The sequence below is a fragment of the Magallana gigas genome, chromosome 1 (genome assembly GCF_963853765.1).
Source record: "Magallana gigas chromosome 1, xbMagGiga1.1, whole genome shotgun sequence".
Taxonomy (NCBI): Eukaryota; Metazoa; Mollusca; class Bivalvia; order Ostreida; family Ostreidae; genus Magallana; species Magallana gigas.
The window spans coordinates 53,072,242-53,093,818 of NC_088853.1; the positions used below are offsets into that span (position 1 = coordinate 53,072,242).

Sequence of the window (21,577 nt, forward strand, 5' to 3'; positions counted from 1 at the left end):
AATTGAAAAAAGTCTTAAAGGCAGATTTAGGATCTTCTTTTGCAGGTGTCTATGCCCTAGATATCATTCCTAAACATTTAAATTTTAAAGAAAAAGCCATGGTCATAAACACAGATCCTCAAGATAAACCGGGAGCTCATTGGGTGTGTTTATATTTAGACGGAGATACGATCGAATATTTCGATTCTTATGGATTTCCCCCCTTGTATAAGGAAATTCAAGAATTTATTGAAAGAAACAGTCATCACATGATATATAATGGAAGACGTTATCAAGATTTTACAAGTAAAGTGTGCGGGGAATATTGTGTCTATTTTTTACATCATCGTCATAGAAGAGGCCGTAAAGTATTAAAACAATTATTTCCTAAACACTGGACACCAAAACAAACAGATCGCTACGTGAGACAATGGTTCAATGAAAACTATAAAAAACCTAAAACGCACAAAGGTCAATGCTGTAAGAGTTACGATCAGACTTGGCAAGAGAGGGCACCTAGTTCAGCTCGTGAATGAAACACCTGGCTGTGACACGTCACGTAGTCCGGTAGCGAGAAACAAACTACTTTCGTTATTGAGAGGATATAAAAAGACAGCTCAAATCATTATTCGTCACAATTTTCATGGGGAAGTGCCACAGTAAAGTAAAACGCAACAATAAAATGGAAGAGATAAGAGCCGTGATCGCGGTACCCTTAGCGGACGGCGGTGTTGGATACATGATGCCAAAAGTCGAATGTTCTCCCTCAATATTTGAACCGATGGAAGTAGAGAAAAAAGAGAAAGAAAGAGAGAAGGAAGAAGAGAAGGAGGGAGAAAGAAGAAGAAAAGAAAGAAGGAGAAGAAAGAGAGAAAGAGAGAAAGAAGAAACAGATGAGGAGGAAATAGAAGAAGGAGGAAAAGAGGCGGAGACAGAAGTTTTCGTGGTGGAGAAAATGGAGGAGGGAACAGATCAAACCCCCTTAGAAGTGGTCGCATCCGATTTCCAAGAAATATTAAATGATCTCACTGCCACTGAAGAGGACGGTGACTGGATCGAGATGCAAACTATGGCAGAAGAAATCGACACGGACAAATTGGTAGAGAACATGAGTCAACAGGAGCTGGAGGAAATCGAGGGAGCCAAAGCAGACAAAATAAGCGGGGTTTACAAAATTTGTACGGATTACGGGAAAGCCAAAGAAGAATTGACGGGATTATGGCTGAATTGCGAAACATACAGCAAAATGGTCAACCGTTTGGGAGGAGAGAAAAGAAAAAGAGAAGAGGAAAAACAAGAAGAAGAAAGAAGTAGGAAAAAACTACGAGATGCTAAAAGACAATTACTCTACCAGTCTTACCTGAAAATGAAAATGCTTGGGAACAACGAGGAACTCCTGAAACTGCTCCAAGTGTGCAGAGTGATGGAAAGAATTAAAAATATGTGAAATCCGTGTGAAATCCGTGTGAAAAAAAATCAATCTGTGTATATATGTGACTAAAAGTTTTTTTGGATTCTTTAATCATTAATGGTAAATATGTTTTTTCTCACTACTAAATGTCTTTCAAAAAATCATGTAAATATGTTGTATGTTTGTTTGCTGAGTTTCCAATTAAAAGTTTTTTTGCATTTGAAATCCATTGTTTATTATTTTATCATATAAAGAGGACTCTGGTCCTAAGAAAAAAAACAAGAGGTGATATTTTTTCATATATTTTATTTGAACAAACAGGTTTAATAACCAAAAGGAAGAGTCTTATAATCATCAATGATCTGCCGTTTATCATATACAATTTGATATTTCTTAGTAAAATGTTTGGTCAATAATTCATGTCTCTTGGTTCTCTGGATTTTATGAGGATAAGTGACCGTCACTTCATCCAATTCTTTAAAAATCATTTTCTCTAAAGCCTTCATGGTTACGATTTGAGAAGCTCGATGATTCAAAGTAAGGCCTTTGACTTTTTGCACGCTTTTTCCAGTATCTGTTTCAAACGCATAATTCTTAGGGCCACCAGACATGAATTTGGTAATATGACCTCCCTCCAATTCGTCGGTCCATCCTCCTAAACTATTGACTATAGTAGGATTATACAAGCCTTCTACGTGCTGATAAATAATACTGTCGGTATCGAAATAAAGAACCCGATCTCCTAATTTTTCTAAGGTGTCGTATAAATGTAAACGAGCATGAGCAGTAGTAAAAGCAGCTAACACCACGTTTCCAAAGGGGCAGTCTTCGATGAAATCTTGTTTTTCCAGATAATTAATCAAAATCAAATCTCGTTCGGGTTGTTCTAAATTGTTTAATAACTCAACTCCTTTGATTTCAAGAGTGCTGTCCTGTAACATTCTCGTCAATTGTTCTTCTTCTTTCAAATATTCAATTTTAGGTAATTGAAGGCGCTGAGCAAATTTTCCCCACAAGCAATTCAAAAATAACTTGGCAATAGTTCGTTTTACGGGATTTTTCTCGATTTCTATAGGGTTCAACATCAATTTCTCTCGATCAAATATGTCGCGGATGTAAGCTACCCGTTGTTCCTCGGTCTCGCAATCGGGAGGATATCCAGAGGCTTCCTGTTTGATTTTCAAAAACGTGTCAATGTAACTTCGAAAGAGATCCTGACTTTTTTCTGGAAAATGCCATACTTCGTAAATTTTCTTTAACTGGTATCCGCATTCTAAGGCTTTTTGAAGTTCGCTAGTCACCCAAGTTCCAGTGATACAGCGTTCAGAATCCGTATGCTGACAGCGATACTGAGAATCTTGACAAAGTTTTTGGGCACAAGTACGACATAAGGGAAACAATAATTTTCCTCCGGTACGATAGGGTAAAACGGGATGATAGAGACCCCGAGGGGGTAAAACCTGACATTGAATCAACCCAAAATAATTAGAAATCTCCTCAAAATTCTCCGTGATAATTTCTGGATGACCCATGGGAAAAGGTCTATGTTTCAAAACAAAAGGATATAAAGAACAAACGTCTACATATCTCATGTCTCCCTCGGTACAAAATAAACGCGTGGCATTGGTGCGCCCCCCATACAAAGCTTCCCTAGGATTCAAAGGATCTTGAAAATTTAAATTGCCCACAAACTCTTGCAATTCAAAATTATTTTTCATTTCCAAATCAAAATCGTGTTCCCAAATAGAAACTACTTTATACCCCTGTTCTCTCAAATGATGTTCTCTAATTAAAGTCTGTTCGTACAACGTCCCGTAAGTACAATCGACTCGATGAGGATGATTTTCATTCTCTAAATCAGAATGACATTGAGGGCAATCGTGCCAGTAACATCCATGAAATTCGTACACGGTATTCGATTCTGGATCGTACCCGTCTACGGTATAGGTACCTAAATTTATTTCTCCCCCATTTTTAGCATGATAAATCCTCCGCCCGTCTCGACTCATCCAAGCTAACCATCGACAAGCTTTCATTGAAAATTGTCGGGCTGGGTCGTATCCCAAATTCGGTATGATGGCAATACTGTTTTCAGGCATGAATCCCCTTCGATAGGCTAAATTAGCAGTACTGGCAAAAGTAATGGCTTCTTAAAAAGGATTGACTTGTACCAAACTCTGTATGGTCTTTCTAAATTGAGCGCAACATCGTTGTAAAATGTCTACGTCAGAGATACAGTAATCTACGAATTCTTTTTGAAAATCAAACAATTTCCCTTCTTGTTGCCGATACCAATCATAAAAAGCTTTTCGTCCAGAACAAGTCATGTCGTCAGGATTGTAATAAGAAGCGGGGGGATAGGGACCCACATAATTCTGATTTTGCTCCGTATTAAAAAAATGGGGAAAATATCCTTTCTTCATTTCCTCAAATCCAAAAGCCGAAGGCATTTTTGATAAAGCAAACGGCAAATAATTATAAGAATCTATAAATTTCAAACCAAGAACTTCCATAGATAAAATCTTAGTTCCGTTCATGATCACCGAGGGAGTTGTGCATGCAGTATGCACCAAATAATTCAAAAAAAATTGCCCATCGTATCCCTTGAAATTGTGAGCTATGACAATGGCCCCTTCGTGCAAAAGCTGAGATTGACTTTTTTGTGTAGCGTGAGGCTGGGCCTGAAAAAGCTATTCCATGAATTGTTTCAAAGTTTCAGAACCACGAAACAAATGGCGTCGAGGGCCTAAATGTTCACAGTGAGAACAGGGCTGATCTACCTTTAAATGATCACAATACTGACACACACGATGAGCTACACATAAATTAGGGACGTGAGTTCCATTTTCTTGAGTACATTCAAAATCAAAATAAATGTACATTTGAAGTTTTTTCCCTCTCTCTTTCAGAGTAGGTTTGACTTGAACAAAACATTGGTGATCTTTCTCGACCATTTCTCTACAAATCTTTTTTGACAGTGAGAACATCGATCCATTAAACTGCATACACTAGTTTCAGAGTTTTTACTGTAAGACTCTAAATGTCTCTGATAACAAATCTTGCTTTTAAAATACCCCTTACAATCAGAACAAACAATGCTACTCCCATCGGAAATACATGGGGTGTCCCCCAAACAAAAAGAACAAAGGTAAGGACATTTGACTCTATGATCTTCAATGTGACTATAACCTACATCGCAATAATCGCAGTAATATTGCTTTTCGGTCAATCCAGGCATAGACAAAATAGTATCGTAGTGTTCATCATCCAACAAAACATTCAAACATTTTCCATTTCCTTTTCCTTTGTAAATAGCCTCTAATTTCAGTCGAGAAGAGACCGTTTTAAATTGAAATATTTTCAATCGATATTCAGGAAGCAATACTTCTTGTAACTTGTTCCATTCCAAGGGACCGCAGGGCAAATTAGCATCACAATGAGCTTTTTTCATCAACTCTAAAGCTTCTTTTTTCTGCTGGGGGGAAAGAATATCATTCCTTTTAATACGATCCCACTGTTTTTTCCAACGGGGCAATTCCAAGGGATCCGAGGGGCGCTGGCTGTGTAACCGAGCTACAACAATAGCTCGAGGGAGACAGAGATGATCACCTACATTTTTAATTTTCAATACAGATCTTTTTCCTTTTTTAAACTTGTCTTTATTAGCATGTAGATGTCTGACTTTTTGACCTCCGCTTCCCTGAGGATATTTGACGTGAAACAATTCAAATTCAGCAGATCCGTCCGTAATAGTAAAATCTTTTTTCGATTGCTGCACTGCCTGAACTTTATTCAAAATAGTAGCTTCGTTCAAATTCTTTGATTGAGTAAATTCATACCAAATCTCAGAATCTAAAGAGGGATGGCGCAAATTCAATCTCAAATAATCGTTAGGATTACATTGCATGCGCTCTTTCACTTCTTTCAACATGTCGCTCAATAAACGTTTCACAAAACCGCTATCTTATTTCTGAGGGAAAGGTCGAAAGCTGACTGTATATACATTTTGTTTCACTTTAAATTTGCGAGATTGTCGCCCCCTGTCTAATCTAACGTTGTAAAAGTCAGAAACCACTTTTTTCTTAACAGCTTTTCTGACCGCTTTTTTTTTCTTTAAAAGTTTTAAATTTTCATCGATCAATCGCTTTCTCTTATATCTCAACAAACGAGATTTATTCAACAAAATGCTTTCGTCTACATTCATTTCTCTCGCTTTCAAGGGAAGGATCCAAAATGAAAAAAATATTTAATAATGCTATAGTTATATTCATCAAAACATGTTTACGAACTCATATCAAGGTCGCTAGACAGCTACGTCAGAGTATTATAATCTAGGTCACACAGCTGTCTAGGTCACACAGCTGTTGTTTACGTCGCAGCTACATTGACTCCAAACACGTACACAGAGCTAGCGAGGTCACACAGGTGTTGTTTACGTCGCAGCTGCATTGACTCAAGTCACGTACACGGAGGGTATATAACACAGCGTTTCTCTTCAGTTCCTCACACCATTGAATGGACATCCTTCAGAACCTTATCGTGGAAAAAATCAGAGAGAAATTCAGCAACATGGCAGAGGAAAAGAAAATCAAAGAAGAACCAAAAGAAGAAGAAATGGTTCAGATTGAACCAGACAGGCAGTTTTTGGGATTCTCATTCGCCGGGAAAAAAGAAAAAGAAGAAAAACCAGATTTTCTTCTAAAGCCTCCCAGAAATGATGGCGGAGAAACTTACTTAGACATACTGAAAAGAGAAAAGCAGGAAGACAAGGAATTCTACAAAATGATCGTCCTCCAAGAAAAAAGAAGACTGGCTAAAAACCCTAACTTAGTGACAGGAACCTTTGGACCCGGAACAGGCACAAAATCTCTCTACGACAAAATACAAGACCTGCTCAAGGATTACTATTACCCAGAAAACGAGTTCAACAGGCTGAAATTGGACGTCATTCTAGCAGAAAAATTAAAGGAAGAGGCTGAAGCAGAAGTACAACAGAAAAGAGACGTGGAAAAAGAACTGCAGATCACCAAAGAAGAACTACAAAAGGCCATCAAAGAAAATCAAAAAGCCACTAAGAAAATTGAGGATTTGAAAGAAGAAGTCGCAGAGCAAGAAAAAGAAATTGAAGAGCAAGAAAAAGAAAATGACGAACAGGATAAAGAAATAGACAAACTAGAAGAAGAAGTCGAAAAACTGCAAGAAAAAATCCACAAACTAGAAAAAGCTCCTCCCCTATTCTTCTCCGCGGAAGAGTACAAAAAACTACAAACCTTCAATTGGATACTAGAAAACGAGATAGAGAGAACAGATATGAAAAATACTGCACTGGAAGAAAAACTGACCGAAAAAGAAAACGAACTGCAGGAATTGAAGGACAATCTCCAAGAAAACAGAGAAATAATGAAACGCATGGAATGCGAAATGGAAACTTGGCTCGACATCGATTACGTACAAAAATCCAAGGAATTGGAGAAAAAACTGGCTGAAAAAGAAAAAGAACTCCAACAAAAGAATGACATGATAACTCGCATGGAAGCCGATTTGTTCACTTGGATGGACAGCGATGCTAAAAGAATCCAAGATAAAGAAAAAGTCCTGGATAAAAAAATGACAGAAAAAGAAAAAGAGCTCCAAGAATACAAACAGCATGTCAAAGAAATGGAAAATATCAACCAAAAAATGAAAGAAGAAGTACAGAAAGCCACTCCCTTATACGATACCACAGAAGCCGCAACTTTCATCCGAGAAATTCAACAGAAAGCTGATGAACAAATCCAAAAAGCTAAAGAAAAATTGGCCCTCATGGAAGCAGAAGTCGACGCACTCAAGATGGACAACAAAGAAAACGTCAAAATATTCGCAGAAATACTGGACCAAATCCTCCCCCACATCAAGGATATGACAGAAACTTTCAACGAAGCCGAAGAATGGGTGAAAGCAGCAGCCACAGGAGAACCAAGAGAAGCATGGAGCATCTATGTCGAACCCAAAATCGCCACGGAAGAAAAATTCAAAAGTCTCAAGGAACTCTTCACCGAACATTGCAAAAAATTCTGCTTCGTCAGAAACGGAAGAACCCACAATATCAGCGGGGAAATTCAGCTGAAAAAAACACTCAACATCAAAGAACTCAACAAACTCCTGGGACCAAACATCTATCTGAACGGAGGACCGAAGGAACAAGCCACTGAAAAATGGTCCATGGCCGCGAAGTTCAACGAAAATGATTATTTCTCGATCTATTTCACGGATCAAACCCTCAAAGGCGTTGACAAAATCGAGTGTGATATCAGAAAATGAACGTTTCCGAGTGAAAAAAATTCGTTTCCGAGTGAAAAAATTTGTTCTTTATTAACATTTTTCTCCTTTAAACACTGTATATATGTTCATTTGTTCATTTGTTCATTTTATTTGCTTTGAATTGAATAAAATTTGACTTGTTCTGTCTATACTGCCTTTGTTTACCTTTATTCAGACGCCATTTTGGATTTGACCTAAATAATATTCGACGCCATTTTGGATTTGACCTCACTTGACCCCCCTATCTAGGAGCCTTATACTACTCACCGTGATTATGACGTCATATTAAGTAAGGGAGATCAGTACAGAACGTTGCAGTGTAATATTTACACGTAGTCTATATATATATATATATATATATATATATATATATATATATATATATATATATGCGTGTGTCAATTATTATTATTTTTTTTTGCTCTTTTAAACAGATCAACATTAAGATGTTTTCTATAACATTTTGACTATAATAAAAATTATTTTATAAATATAACTAAATTAAAAATATAATTTAATCAGTGATTATTTAATAGCTCGTCCGCCGCTATTTTTTTTTATTGGATGTCCGACGCACAAAAAATTATATTGGTGTGGCCTGATGCATTGAATCATTATTTAATGAAAGATGTAGCGGTGTATGCTTTCAAATTCAGTCACGCGCGTCAGATTAAATGTGTAATGTAAATATAACAAATTGAATGTTAATATAATCTCTCTCTCTCTCTCTCTCTCTCTCTGTGTGTGCACACCTCATTTACAATTATAGCACATGACCTCAATTATAATTTCTGAATGAATAGAAATCATATGGTTTGTTCCAAAATAACGTCAGCAGCTCGGTCTTTAAGAATAAATGCCAGAGGCCCTGCCGATATCCAATTTTTTTTTACAAGTAGAAAATGATAATCATGGTTAAAAAAAGGGGTAGGATACTCAATAATTGTAATGGTCACCGTTTTTTATACGATCTTGAGTGAACTTCTTGTTTAGGTATGCATATTTATTCTCTGCTATAAATATTTAAGATTGTGTCATGTTTTTTTAGTTTTGTAGAACAAAATTAGCAACTGCCTCCAGTATAATCAATATCCATCAACATGTAATTGCTGATAAATGGTTTTTGAACACTCGTGTTTAAGACAAACACTTTTTGAACATCAGAATAGAATGCGTATACATGTATATGTTTATAAATCAAACGCAGATGTTTTACATTTATACGTAATGTGATTTTTTTTATACACTTCTGTTTAAAATCCAATAAAATATTTAACACCAATTTATTTTACATTGTTATATCATTTTATATGATAAACTTTACTATATTATATGGAGCGGTAACATTTCCGCCCCCGATTGAAACACTCCTGATATAATTTATGAAATATTACTAAACAATTTTACAAACAGTACATGGAGTGATAACATTTCCGCCCCCCAAAAGAAACACTCCTGATATAATTTATGAAATATTACTACACAAAATAATATGTACATGGAGTGGTCACCTTTCCGCCCCCGATAGAAACACTCCAGATATAATTTATGAAATATTACTACACATGTAATATGTACATGGAGCGGCCAAATTTCCGCCCCCGATAGAAACACTCCAGATATAATTTATGAAATATTACTACACAATATAATATGTACATGGAGTGGTCAAATTTCCGCCCCTGATAGAAACACTCCTGATATAATTTATGAAATATTACTACACAAAATAATATGTACATGGAGTGGTCACCTTTCCGCCCCCGATAGAAACACTCCAGATATAATTTATGAAATATTACTACACATGTAATATGTACATGGAGCGGCCAAATTTCCGCCCCCGATAGAAACACTCCTGATATAATTAATGAATTATTTCTACACAATGTAATATGTACATGGAGCGGGCACATTTCCGCCCCCGATAGAAACACTCCTGATATAATTTTTGAAATATTACTACACAATATAATATGTACATGGAATGGTCAAATTTCTGCCCCCGATAGAAACACTTCTGATATTTATGAAATATTAATATACAATAATATGTATACAACTAAGGATGATACATGAACATGTATTAATAATGTTCATACGACTCTAGTTCGTCTCTTATCTTTTTGGGAATATGTCCTGAAGGTGTAAGTTTAAAAGCTGAGGACCATATCTGTTGTTTGTTAATTTTCTCTGTCTATGCCTCTTGCTTTCCTCGGGTTCCTTGAATTCTTCTCTTGCATGGAGTCCAGGCGGTAGTTCTTGAACCTCTATACCAATGTACTGTGAATTGGTCTCCAGCCACATTGATTACTTGACACAGCTGGGGCCACTCGCCGGCATATTTCGGTATGTCCACCAGGACAAAGTCGTCATTACTGACAGCCCTGGGTTTTGAAGCGGAACTGCCTTTGCCGATATAACCTATGTTAACAAAGCATTTTTTTTTAGAAAAATCTAAAATGAATTTTAGCAATTATCATGAATAATAAATAATTATTAGGTTCTTAACAAATAAACTTATTGGCAATATGGGGGTTTCTTCTTGTAAATGAAATGTGAAGGGATCCCCTAACTCTTCTTCACTTGCATGTGAGTGTTTCTCTGTAATGTAAGATCAGTTTTTAAATTTATTTGTTTTTCAAATGAAAACAAAAAAGGCAAGTAAAATAGGTTTTCAATTACAAGTGTAAATCTTATTTGCAGCACAAATTTAAACTAAATATATCTAATATCAATGTAAAATTTCAGCTTACTTCGTTTTTCTGCAGCAAGGTCCTCTAATGGCCATGATGGATTGGTGTCTAGAATAACAAAAAGTTCACTTGTAAAAAAGTAATCATAATTTTAATTCTTATTTAATTTTGATTGCAATTGGCAGTCTAATTACCATTGGCATCATAATTTCGGAAAAAGCAATTCCACCATTCTTGTCCTCCTCCTTTGCGAAACTCTTGTACTGGTCTTGACATCGTTTTCAAGTCTGTCGATATTGTCATGTATTCCGTCAAAGGAGGGGACAACGATGTCAGGTTCACCCTCCACATCAGATTTAAGGATGTATTCAGTAGTCTCATTCCATTTCTAAAACATGTTAAATTACAATTATGAAAAAGTCTTATATTCTAGGGAATAAAAGGATTATGGATAATCCCAAAATTTAATATTATTTATCTTTAATTTTCAAAACCCCTCCACCTCCCACCCAGTTAAAACGTTAAAAGTGACATATTCAATGAATTGTCACCTTGTCCGTGGACCATTCTTTCCAAAAGAGTCTAGCCTTGCCAGACTCGTCCGATGTTATCTTAAAGACATGGGGTCGAGAGTGATTCTTTATTGTATTAATGTGTGGGGTCAGCCATTCTGTGATGTTGTACACATCAGAGGTTCGGATGCTGGTTGGTCTGGGGGAGAAAAATTTGAGGCGAGTGTTGACTTGAGGAAAGTTGGTGACGACGGAGCCTGGTAAATAAACCCTTCGATTCTACACTATCTAAAATTGCTTTCACTAAAGTTACAGCTTTTATAGGCTATTGGCTTTAGAAGATTTTAAAGTTTTTCTCTATATAATCCTATGTAAACAAATTGCACCCCCCCCCCCCCCCCCCCGTTGAATTTACCCCACCTGAGGAAGATGTTGAAATTGTGAAAAGGTAAAAGACGGACATACAGACAGACGAACGACGGACAAAATGTGATCAGAAAAGCTCACTTGAGCTTTCAGCTCAGGTGAGCTAAAAATTAATGCCAATGCTATTTTTTTCTTCTGTTTTTCTAAAGTATAATTACAGTCTTATATCATGTAAAATGAAATTATGAAAGAATTTTTTATCATACATTTATTTACATGTGTAATGTTCGTGTATGATAATGATGCTCGTCTTACTTTTGTAATCGAAGATGTTTTTCTCTTTTTTCAATCAGAATTGCTCTCTTTGCAGGATCTCGTGTTTCTCCTAGTTTGGTCTTTATTAAAGTACTTGTGTCGCATTTCGAAAATCTGTTGTGCTAAAAATATAAAAATCTTTATCTTTTCCATTTAATAGAAAGCTTTTTCAAAGTAATGAAAGATTGTTTGCATGTACATGTAATCTTGATTAGAGAAGTTAATATGAGTTTATGTTATGCTATGCTGTATACCTTGGGAATGGCTATATATGAAGCCTCTTCCCTCCACAATCTCAAGAAATGAGAATATGAAATAGGTTCAGGAAAATCCACTTGAGATTCTGATACCATCCTTTCATACACATGTAATTTGGTTGAACATGGGGGCAAATGTATCTGACAAGTGTTTGGTAATTTCTCCCCGAAGCTGGTTGCGTAATATTTCAACCACTCGACAGCCAACTTTGATTTTGTCATCCTTTGTCTCTCCTTCCTGTTGATTATTAATCTTTGTTTATCTAGAAAAGCGTTATGTAAATTAATGTTTGTGTAAGTGACGAGTGAAAGTCATTTATTTCGATTATTACTTGAATTTATTCGGGAGTCACAAGCATGATGGAAGCATTGTTCTATTTCAATAAAGTAGGTAGAGAAATATTTTTCAAAATTTATAATTCATATGTGGGGTCCGAAATTTTCAGGGGCATCTACTAGTGGTATTTTACTACCACTGTGAAAATATGGTGATGCAGTTATCAATGGTTTTTGTGAATCGGGCTTATATGCGATTGAATAGTGAACGGCGTTCTAGAACGCAGTTTGCAATTCAAAATTTAAAATTCATATTTGGGGCTCGAAATTTTCAGGGGCATTTACTGGTGGTATACCACTGCCACCATGAAAATTTGGTGAGATGGTCTTCTCTGGTTTTTGAAATTTTGGCCTTTTTGCAATTGAATAGTGAACTGTGTTCTAGAAAGCAGTTCGCAATTCAAAAGAAGATGGGGGGATAAGATAGCGAGCATTCTGTCAATTCGATTCTGTCGTGAAAAAACAATTTTGAATTTATTTTTTCCCAATTAAATCCATTCAAATATATCATTATACAAGTTTGCAAAAGTGCAATTTCTAACTATATTCAGTTTTAAATATATAAAACCCTAGATTTATAAGATTAGTTTATGTCAGGTGCTCTAACCACTGAACCATTTCAGACACAAGAGAGTAGGTTGTTTAAATACTATGTGTGACTTTGGCCACGAATTTACGGACTTGTATTATTTTTTCAAAACGTTCAATTGTTGGAATACAAGAATTATATTTTAAAGTATAGTGGGTCATCTCTCCACGTTTCTGTTGATTGAAATCTGTTTGTTTTCCATTAGACTTTATTTAGACTATGAGAAAAATATGGAGCATAAACCCACTCTATGATAGAAAATGCCCTGGAGGTCTAAGAAATGACACTATTTGCAGGTTTTGATACGTATACGCCTGTTTGAGTCAACATATTCCAAGTATTGAACATATTTTTAGGTTACAAATCAATTATATGTTAAATCTATATATATTGTTTTAAATAATTTTTAAAAACAAAAATCAGATATATTGATATTTTAATTTTCAGTAACTTGTCCGACCGTGTATGGGCACTTTATAAGCCTTATCCACCCATCTTCTTTAGAATTCATATTTGGGGCCCGAAATTTTCAGGGGCATCTACTAGTGATTTTTCACTACCATTGTAAAATTATGGTGATGCACTTTTCAATGGTTTTTGTGAATCGGGCTTATATGCAATTGAATAGTGATAAGCCCGAATCTCAAATACCATTAATAACTGCATCACCATATTTTCACAGTGGTAGTGAAATACCACTAATAGATGCCCCTGAAAATTTCGGACCCCAAATATGAATTCTAAATTTTGAATTGTGAACTGCGTTCATGACTTTGTCGTAAGTGTTTTTGTAAAACGCAGTCATGTTATACAAATTTAGCAAAATTTTTCTATCCAATTAAATGCTGCGTTACAACCAGGATTAAATTATTAACTAATATGTGTAAACATGAAACACAACATATTAATTTTTGAATTGGTGATGCTGTGAATTTTTTTTGATATATATGATTACATCCGGAGCAGGGATGGGGTAATCATAATCAGTAATCGTAATCAGCTGTAATCGATTACAGGTTGCTGAGTAATCATGAGTAATCAGTAATCATCTTTTTTTCTGATTACAAGTAATCGTAATTTAATCGATTACTCTGTGAAAAAGTCCTGTAATCATGATTAATTTTTGATTACTTTTATGATTACAATGGCAAAATTCAATAGGTTGAAATCATTATTCATTGGATCTTATATTTAGTGAATAAGGTTCAGTTTTAAAGTTGGTCAGTATTCCTTTATTGCCCCTGGGCATGTTTAAATTCATGTCCAGTCATGATACAATGAGCTTGCTATTCAACAGTCCTTGCTTTTAGGCGCATTAGAAAACAGTTCACATACTGTGCTTATTTAATTGGGAAAATTATTTAAAGGGTCACTTTTAGTTGGACTTTGTTTAGAGAAAGATGTCTGCTGTACAACATTTTGAGTTTTCTGATGATCAAACATCATCGGGTATTGTGAAAGCCAAATGTAGATACTGTTCTGCATACATATCGGGGAATGCAAAAACTACTTCAAATAGTAAATAATGCAACAAATTACATTTGTACATTGATACCAGAATAAAGAGTCCTGTCAAAAAATGCACTGTTTTTTTTTAAAATGAAACATTTAAACTAGGGAAAAAAACTGAAAAACAAATAATGTAATCTAAAGTAATCACAAGTAATCATGATTACAATGAGGAAAAGTAATATACTGTAATCAATTACTTTTAAAAATGGATGTAATTAGCCCGTAATCGATTACTTTTAAAACCCAAAGTAATTGTAATTTAATCGATTACTTTTGAAAGTAATCAACCCCATCCGTGATCCGGAGCTGTGTATATGGGACCATGTATGTCCTCGAATATCTAATAAGACACCAAAAAAAACAACAACAACAAAACACCAACCATTAAGGGAGATCAATTTAATTAAAAACCATGCATTTCATTAAAAACAACTTTTTTATACGTACTCAAAAACATTTTTCGGACTGCGTAAAATGTTGAAGAGGGAATGCCAAGGATTTGTCTAAAAGCAGTGCAGCATATCCTCAATTCTAAGCTTCCTTTTGGCTCCCCCTTTCTTTGCATCAGTTTCTGTTTTTATAGCTGAAGAATCCAACACAAGCTTGTCTGCTCCTTGTTGTATTAGGCTTTCAAATAATGCGTTGTATGTGCCATAATCAGGGAGTCCAGTATAAAACAACATTTTGTCATTATTGTCCTTAATATCGTCAATGGTTATCCCTGGGAGTTCACAGTTCGAGAAGTTGTCCAAAGAGGATGGCAGAATATCCTTGCTAGCTTTGCTATCAGTAGGATCGATATCTAAATTTCGATGTTGGGGGGATGGTCCTTGCACTATTTGATGTACAGAATAACTGAAAAAATAAGATAATTAATGTTAAAATTTACAATTCAATTTTGTCCAATAGTAGCAAACACTTGATTTTGTGTAAACTTTTCAACTACCATAGTCAAAGGATCATATTTCTGACATTCTCAGAATAATTGCATATATAGTTATGCTCATTATCTGACTTTTATAATAAATAATAAATATAAGTAAATAACACTGTTAAAATGTTCATTCAGGTTGTAATGGTTACAAATATGTGTACTTGATTTTTTAAATAGAATATTTTTTATATACATGATAAAGTATAACATGTTATTATGATACAAAGTGTTACAGAACTCACTTGTGGTCATTAACATCTACTGCCTGGGCTGGGCTTTCTATGTTCATCTTATTACTGTTCGTTGACAGTCTTACTTTAACTGATTTCACTGTCTTGTGAGGAAGGAAAAGGGTTGGAACTTGATTATTCTAAGTCCTTCCATTTCCTTCAGGGAAGTGGTCAGAACACACCTGAATTCAATGAAAAAGTTCATAATCAATAAGCATTCGGAGAGAGAGAGAGGGGGGAGGCACGGAAGTGGGTCTGATTTGTTGAAGAAAGTGCGTTTTTTATAACTTGTAAGGTGGCGGCGATTTGTACGTGCCTCCAATGAAAAAGTTCATCAATAAGCTTTCGGGGGGAGAGAGAGAGAGAGAGAGAGAGAGAAAGAGAGAGGGGGGAGGCAAGGGAGAGGGTCCTGATTTGGTGAGGAAAGTGCGTATTTTATAACATGTAAGGTGGCGGCGATTTATATGTGCCTCTAATTTACTGAGAGAAATTCTTCCCTGAGTTCGCTTGGGATTAAAGTGTTTACGGCTTATAGCTCTAAGTCACGCAGTGCGAAGGTGTTGTTTCTTTGGTAATTCATGCAGTTTTACCGATTTACCAAATCTACCAATACGCCCAGAGACATTGTGACAGTCTTTAACGGCACAGTAATTTTCCCCATGTTATTGTTTATAACCGGAAGTAAACAATACCTGCACTCACAAAGGATAACTCTTGCATGATTTGACTATCGAAAATCGGGAATTCTAAACTTACACGTAGTCTTCAAAAATTCTGGAAGATTTAAATAAAGAAGTAATCTTAGAGAAAAGGTTATGTGTTTTGTAGGCGGGTTCGGTGTTTAAAAAAATACAATTCCTGTCCTGAATCATGAGTACATACTGTTTTAACGAAAATTTAACTCGCCAATAAACATCTCATTGTTTAAAGAATTATTGAAACGATTACAGAAACTGTGTTCGATAAATAGTTTTTCTAAAACATTTTCTTCATGTCTTTTGCAAAACACGTTTTATACACTGGCTTTCAATCACAACACGTTTTTATAACAAAAGCAGAACTGAATGTTTAGTCATTATAATCGTTTGACACCATATCATATATATTTTCAACATCCAGCAACAACGGAAGACTTACTCGTCGTTTTGCCACGAGCTGTGCTCTAGTTGCTTATTACTAATTTCAGAGTTCAAATCAAAGTGAGACCAAAAAACTAGCCAAAGAGAGTTTCAGGAGTTGATATATGAGACGAGTGAAGAAATAGCAAGCTTCTTTAATAGCACAAAAGGGGGGTAATGTTTTTATTGAAGCTTAAAAGATACATTAACGAATGTTGCTCATTATATCTCATATTAATAATTATACATTCTTGTTATTTCACGAACATGACGTCTGTGTTTAGTATATGGTTTGTGCAGAGTTCTTTCCGCTATTTATGCTTGTTTTATTTAGCATTGATGTATTTATTTACGTAATACGGACTCATTCTTTGAGCATGACTATTATGAGGTGATAATAATTAAAAAGAAAAGACAATGTCTAATGGATAAGGGTGAATAAAAGTGGCTAAAATGAAGCGTCACATTTAGAACTTTAGTACAAGAGATCTTGGAGAGACATCTACCCAGAATAGACGCTTCTATCCATTAGATAAGGACATCAGATTTGTGATGGATTCCTATAAAAATCAAACAAGGTTAGGTCATGTATATTCAGAATTGTATATAATTCAGAAAATTTATATAAAACTTTAATTTATATGTATTCAATGAAATGTATATTTAATTGGTTTGCTTAATTAGAAAACATGCATGAAAAATTGGATATACTAAATTCTATTGTAGATTTTCCAAGTATGATAAAGAAAATCTTGAGTTGTTGTTAAAGGAATATAAGTTTGTGAATGATAAAGGCCGTTTCTATCTTGATATCTCTGAGTATGCGTCTGGTTTTTTTGGTGTTTTTTTTGTAAACTCTTGTTTTAATCTTCAAAAGATCTAGAAAATATTCATCGAAGTTGCAACATCCACGGAGCTAAATAACTTGTAGACCATTTTGATGTCACAGAAGTTAAAGTTGATGTCATAATGCTCTTAAAAATTAATCCACTCAATTTACAGAGAATTCTCCATTATTGACATGAACTTTGTCATCTATAGCTACTGAAGATTGAAAGGTTTATGCGTTTATGGACACTTGATATTGTCTAATCATAGTTTTTAGAAACCTTACTCGATAGAAGCAATCCTACTCCTGGAATTTTGTATGGCCCATAAATTTGGTGGGTGCACCAATGTGTCTTGATTTTTTATGTTTTGTTTTAGGCTGAATCTTCTTTATAGAATAGGTAAATCCATTTGATTTTTTTCAGACCGTGAGTACAGATCTGCAGCTACAATTTTTAGGGGATAAAGTGAAAATCACATTTAATTTCATGAATAAACTTAACAATGAAATCCACGAAAATTGGTATTCAGGAAACATTCAAAAAACCACTGTGACTGCTAGTATTTATATAATTCTAAGATTTCTTAATTATAATCAAAGGCCTGAAGGGCCATAATGGCTTACGGGTTTGATATGACTATATTTACATGGATCGAGTATGAATCCCTCTATTTCTTACGGAAACTTTAGTTTATTAATAGTTCTATAGAAAGTAACTAGCTACATGTAACTCATAGATCTATAGAAACTAACAGGACCGATATCAACATGCCCCATTTGTTGATTGGTCGAACCTTTGTGCCCGAACAGACAGGATTGAAATCTAGATGCCTCTTTTATCAATTGGTTGAAACCACCATTGCTTTTAGGAAAATCATAGACTGCTTAAAATAATAATGATGATGTCAGACTCAAACTCCACTTTGAGACAATTTGTTTCTTTATTTTATCCAACGACTGAAGTACATTAACTGTAAATTAATTCAACTTTATATAAGACACAAAAACACTTAAAACCAACATGCTCTCAAATAACAGTATACCTTGTATTCCTACGCACTATGAACTTGCGCGAGAGTTGGTGCACGGTGCAACGTAACAGCGCCACAGCCAGCGCGAAATCACTGCGCGTAAAAATAATATAACCAAATGATGAAATGTACTGCATGTTATGTACTATAATTAATGAATTCTCATGAAATCTACACCAACAAGTATTATTCCATTTTATTTGTATTTCATAAATGTATAATTGTTCATATTTTTCTAGATTTTTCTCTACTTTTTTAAGAGGCTGGCCTTCACAAGCTTTTATAAGAAATATAGATTCACAAGGCAGTTCTAACACCTTCTGTTTTATTTTTTTCCCCTTTGTACAGAGATAAACTCTTTGGAGGGGGGGGGGGGGGAGAGAAACAGGCAGAACTATGCAATTACAGCAAACTTGTTTTGACACCAAATTTATTTAAAATTAATTACTGCACTATAACTAAAATTTGCAGTCAGTCTCTCTTCACATGACATGTATACACAGTCATTTTCAGAGGCATACTATACGATGTCTCTATGTTATAGTAATGTGACATCGCTTCCGTATATGACTTGCAATCAAGCTTAACTGTATATTGTTTTCTTATTTGAGTACATTTGGTCTCAAGTTTCCAATATTTTTACGACAAACTAGACTTTGACCCGTGCGTGCACGGGTTGACATTGCATATCGGACACTTACGAATAGGTACATCGACACAGTTTATTATTGAAATTTGCATAACAAAGCTATAAGCCTACAATAATGGTATTAATTTCACTACACTTTCCTTAGTTTGGTAAATCTAACTGTGTCACGGGAAAGGCACTCCCCACAGTTAGAATGCATCCGTTATACCCGTAATGTAGCAGAAAATTGCAGAATCGCTCCGGAACGATTATGGAGAAAGTTAATGAAGTTGCCTTGAAAATAACAGTCAAATTCATCACAACAAACCTTTTTCAGACTGCAAATACCTTTTATCTAAAAATTTTAATCCACAGAATGGAAGAATTCAACACCTTTTCACCAACGTACACGTATTCTCTTTGTAAAACTGGGTCCGTAGGACATTATTCATTTTTACGATAAAACATATTCTATGGCTTCACTCTAACAAATATAATGTAACGTTTTCGCATGTAATCAAATATTTTTTGTCATCACGAAGACAAAAGTAATTAAGTAGATACATGTACTTGAAATGTATATTTGTTATTTTATACTTTCTCTCATAAGAAATCATTAATATATATGAACAGAATATATAGCAAAAGTCCAATGAAAATTTACCCGTATATGTATTATCATTTCTGAGTTTATTCATGCAGATGTGATATTGTGGAAACGTAAACTAAAGATCCCGTAAGCGTGAATGTATTGCGCAAGCGCAGGATTGTTAAATCCGAAAAATCCAAGTGATTTCCGGGAATTTTTGAGGAATTTTCGTTGATTATTAATTAGCAAAGCTTAACTGAGAAAAAATAAAAACAAATTGGTAATCTGCAGGTACCAATTATGTTTAAAATATATAAAACAAAAGACAGTATTCTTCCGATTTCTCGGTATTAAAGACAAAAAATTCGAGTCTATTATTTTAATATAGTAGTATAGATAAACACTTCAATCATAGCACAACCAAGGTAACACCATTGAGGGAACATTGTGCTATTTTTAGATCTTAGAAAATCCCCAACATTCGATAATGGCGGAGATGTCGAAGAAGGCACATTATATTAAAACAAGTAGTAATTGCCCCTCTATTTATGCATTTATTACCGATTTATACTCCCAGTTTCAATATACCTCAATCATAAGTTCAGTTCTTTAACCGTTAAACACTTTCCCCCTTGCTGAGATCGATGTCGATCGAAGTTAGCGACGCTCTCTGCGGGTGCAAACGTTTTTATGAAGATTGAACGAAATAACGACAACTTTACATTTACTTATCACTGTTAGGATCTAAAATAATTGGGAAAAGATTGTTTGCTTATAATACATGTAAGTATGCATAGCGGAAAGCATGGCGACACTGTGTGATGCATGGCGAGGGCCTATACCTCTATGCAAAAACGGCCTAGGGAAACACTGCAGTTAACATTCATTCGCGTTAGATTTCGAGTTTATTTAAATAAAGTCAATATTGGTTACAATAAAATAAGTGATAATAACATATGGAAAGTATAATCTTGCTTAAAGATATTTATTATGAACAACAAACAGTTAACTTTGCGACATTCGAATAGAACTTTTTTTTGTCGCGCATGTTCAGATACTCAGTAACTGAACTCTTTGCCGTAAAGATTATCCGGCAACTAGATGAACGCAAGCCATAAAAACCAAAATATTACAATCTAAATCAATTTTAACCTGACTTAATAAGGATTTGGACATTTCCTTTTTTCGCCTAATGACTGTTGATTGGTTTGGTGGTGGAATATTGCATGCAGCTAAACAAAGTGGGTTGGTCCCATTCCAGAGTGAATAATGGCTAAAAAAAGAAGAGCTAGTGAAATATTTTATTACTGATTTTTATGAGAACAAATATATTTTTAAAAATGGTCCTTAAATTAACCTTACTTTATTACGGAGGTTTAGATTAAATAACAAATATTAATATCAGTGGCCTGACCCCTTGACAGCAAATATGTGTGCATGGCAACTAATAAGATGCAAGAACCCCAACAGTAATGTATGTATCTTTCAAACAAGTCAAATGGATTGCACACATTCATTCATATATAAATGTTATATATACCAATTAATATTAATACTAAATATACATGTATCTTTGCTGTGTTTGATGTAAAAAAAATTCATAATCTTTCACTTTCTCTGACCAAATGAATCTTGCTTGAATGCCAACAAAAATGGTTCTGCAGTTTTTGTCATTTACATGTATTGTTCCAGATTGTATATGTGTCTGCTATGAGAATGAAGGGGTGTCATTACACAGTGGTACAATGCATGATTGTTTTTCATCTTTTTTACATTCATCTGTTCATGACTGAGTGATAACTCATACAGTGGCTTTATTATTCATGTCAAATACACCCTTCTCGTTTCTTTTGCCGGTGGTTACGGTGTTAATATAAAGACACTGGGGACTAGGGCACTGAATATGTAGGAAGCTTCCTAGGCCACTGATCTTTTCCTCTACGAT

The 21,577-nt window shown here is 34.9% G+C and overlaps 3 protein-coding genes across 3 annotated transcripts; 2 read left to right on the plus strand and 1 right to left on the minus strand.

Moving 5' to 3' along the window:
* The first annotated feature begins 661 nt into the window (after nt 1-661).
* LOC136276035 (uncharacterized) lies at nt 662-1,426 on the plus strand. Its single transcript, XM_066086740.1, has one exon. The coding sequence runs from the start codon at nt 662-664 to the stop codon at nt 1,424-1,426; it is 765 nt and encodes a 254-aa protein (XP_065942812.1).
* A 4,221-nt stretch (nt 1,427-5,647) lies between these two features.
* LOC136276036 (uncharacterized protein PF3D7_1120000-like) lies at nt 5,648-7,690 on the plus strand. Its single transcript, XM_066086751.1, has 2 exons — nt 5,648-6,574; nt 6,863-7,690. The coding sequence occupies exons 1-2, from the start codon at nt 5,906-5,908 to the stop codon at nt 7,688-7,690; spliced, it is 1,497 nt and encodes a 498-aa protein (XP_065942823.1). The 5' UTR covers nt 5,648-5,905.
* A 2,571-nt stretch (nt 7,691-10,261) lies between these two features.
* LOC136276037 (uncharacterized) lies at nt 10,262-11,932 on the minus strand. The gene is made up of 6 exons (XM_066086754.1): nt 11,834-11,932; nt 11,580-11,701; nt 11,314-11,318; nt 10,938-11,155; nt 10,643-10,774; nt 10,262-10,294 (listed from the first exon to the last, which is right to left on the minus strand). The coding sequence occupies exons 1-6, from the start codon at nt 11,930-11,932 to the stop codon at nt 10,262-10,264; spliced, it is 609 nt and encodes a 202-aa protein (XP_065942826.1).
* Between the last annotated feature and the right edge of the window lie 9,645 nt (nt 11,933-21,577).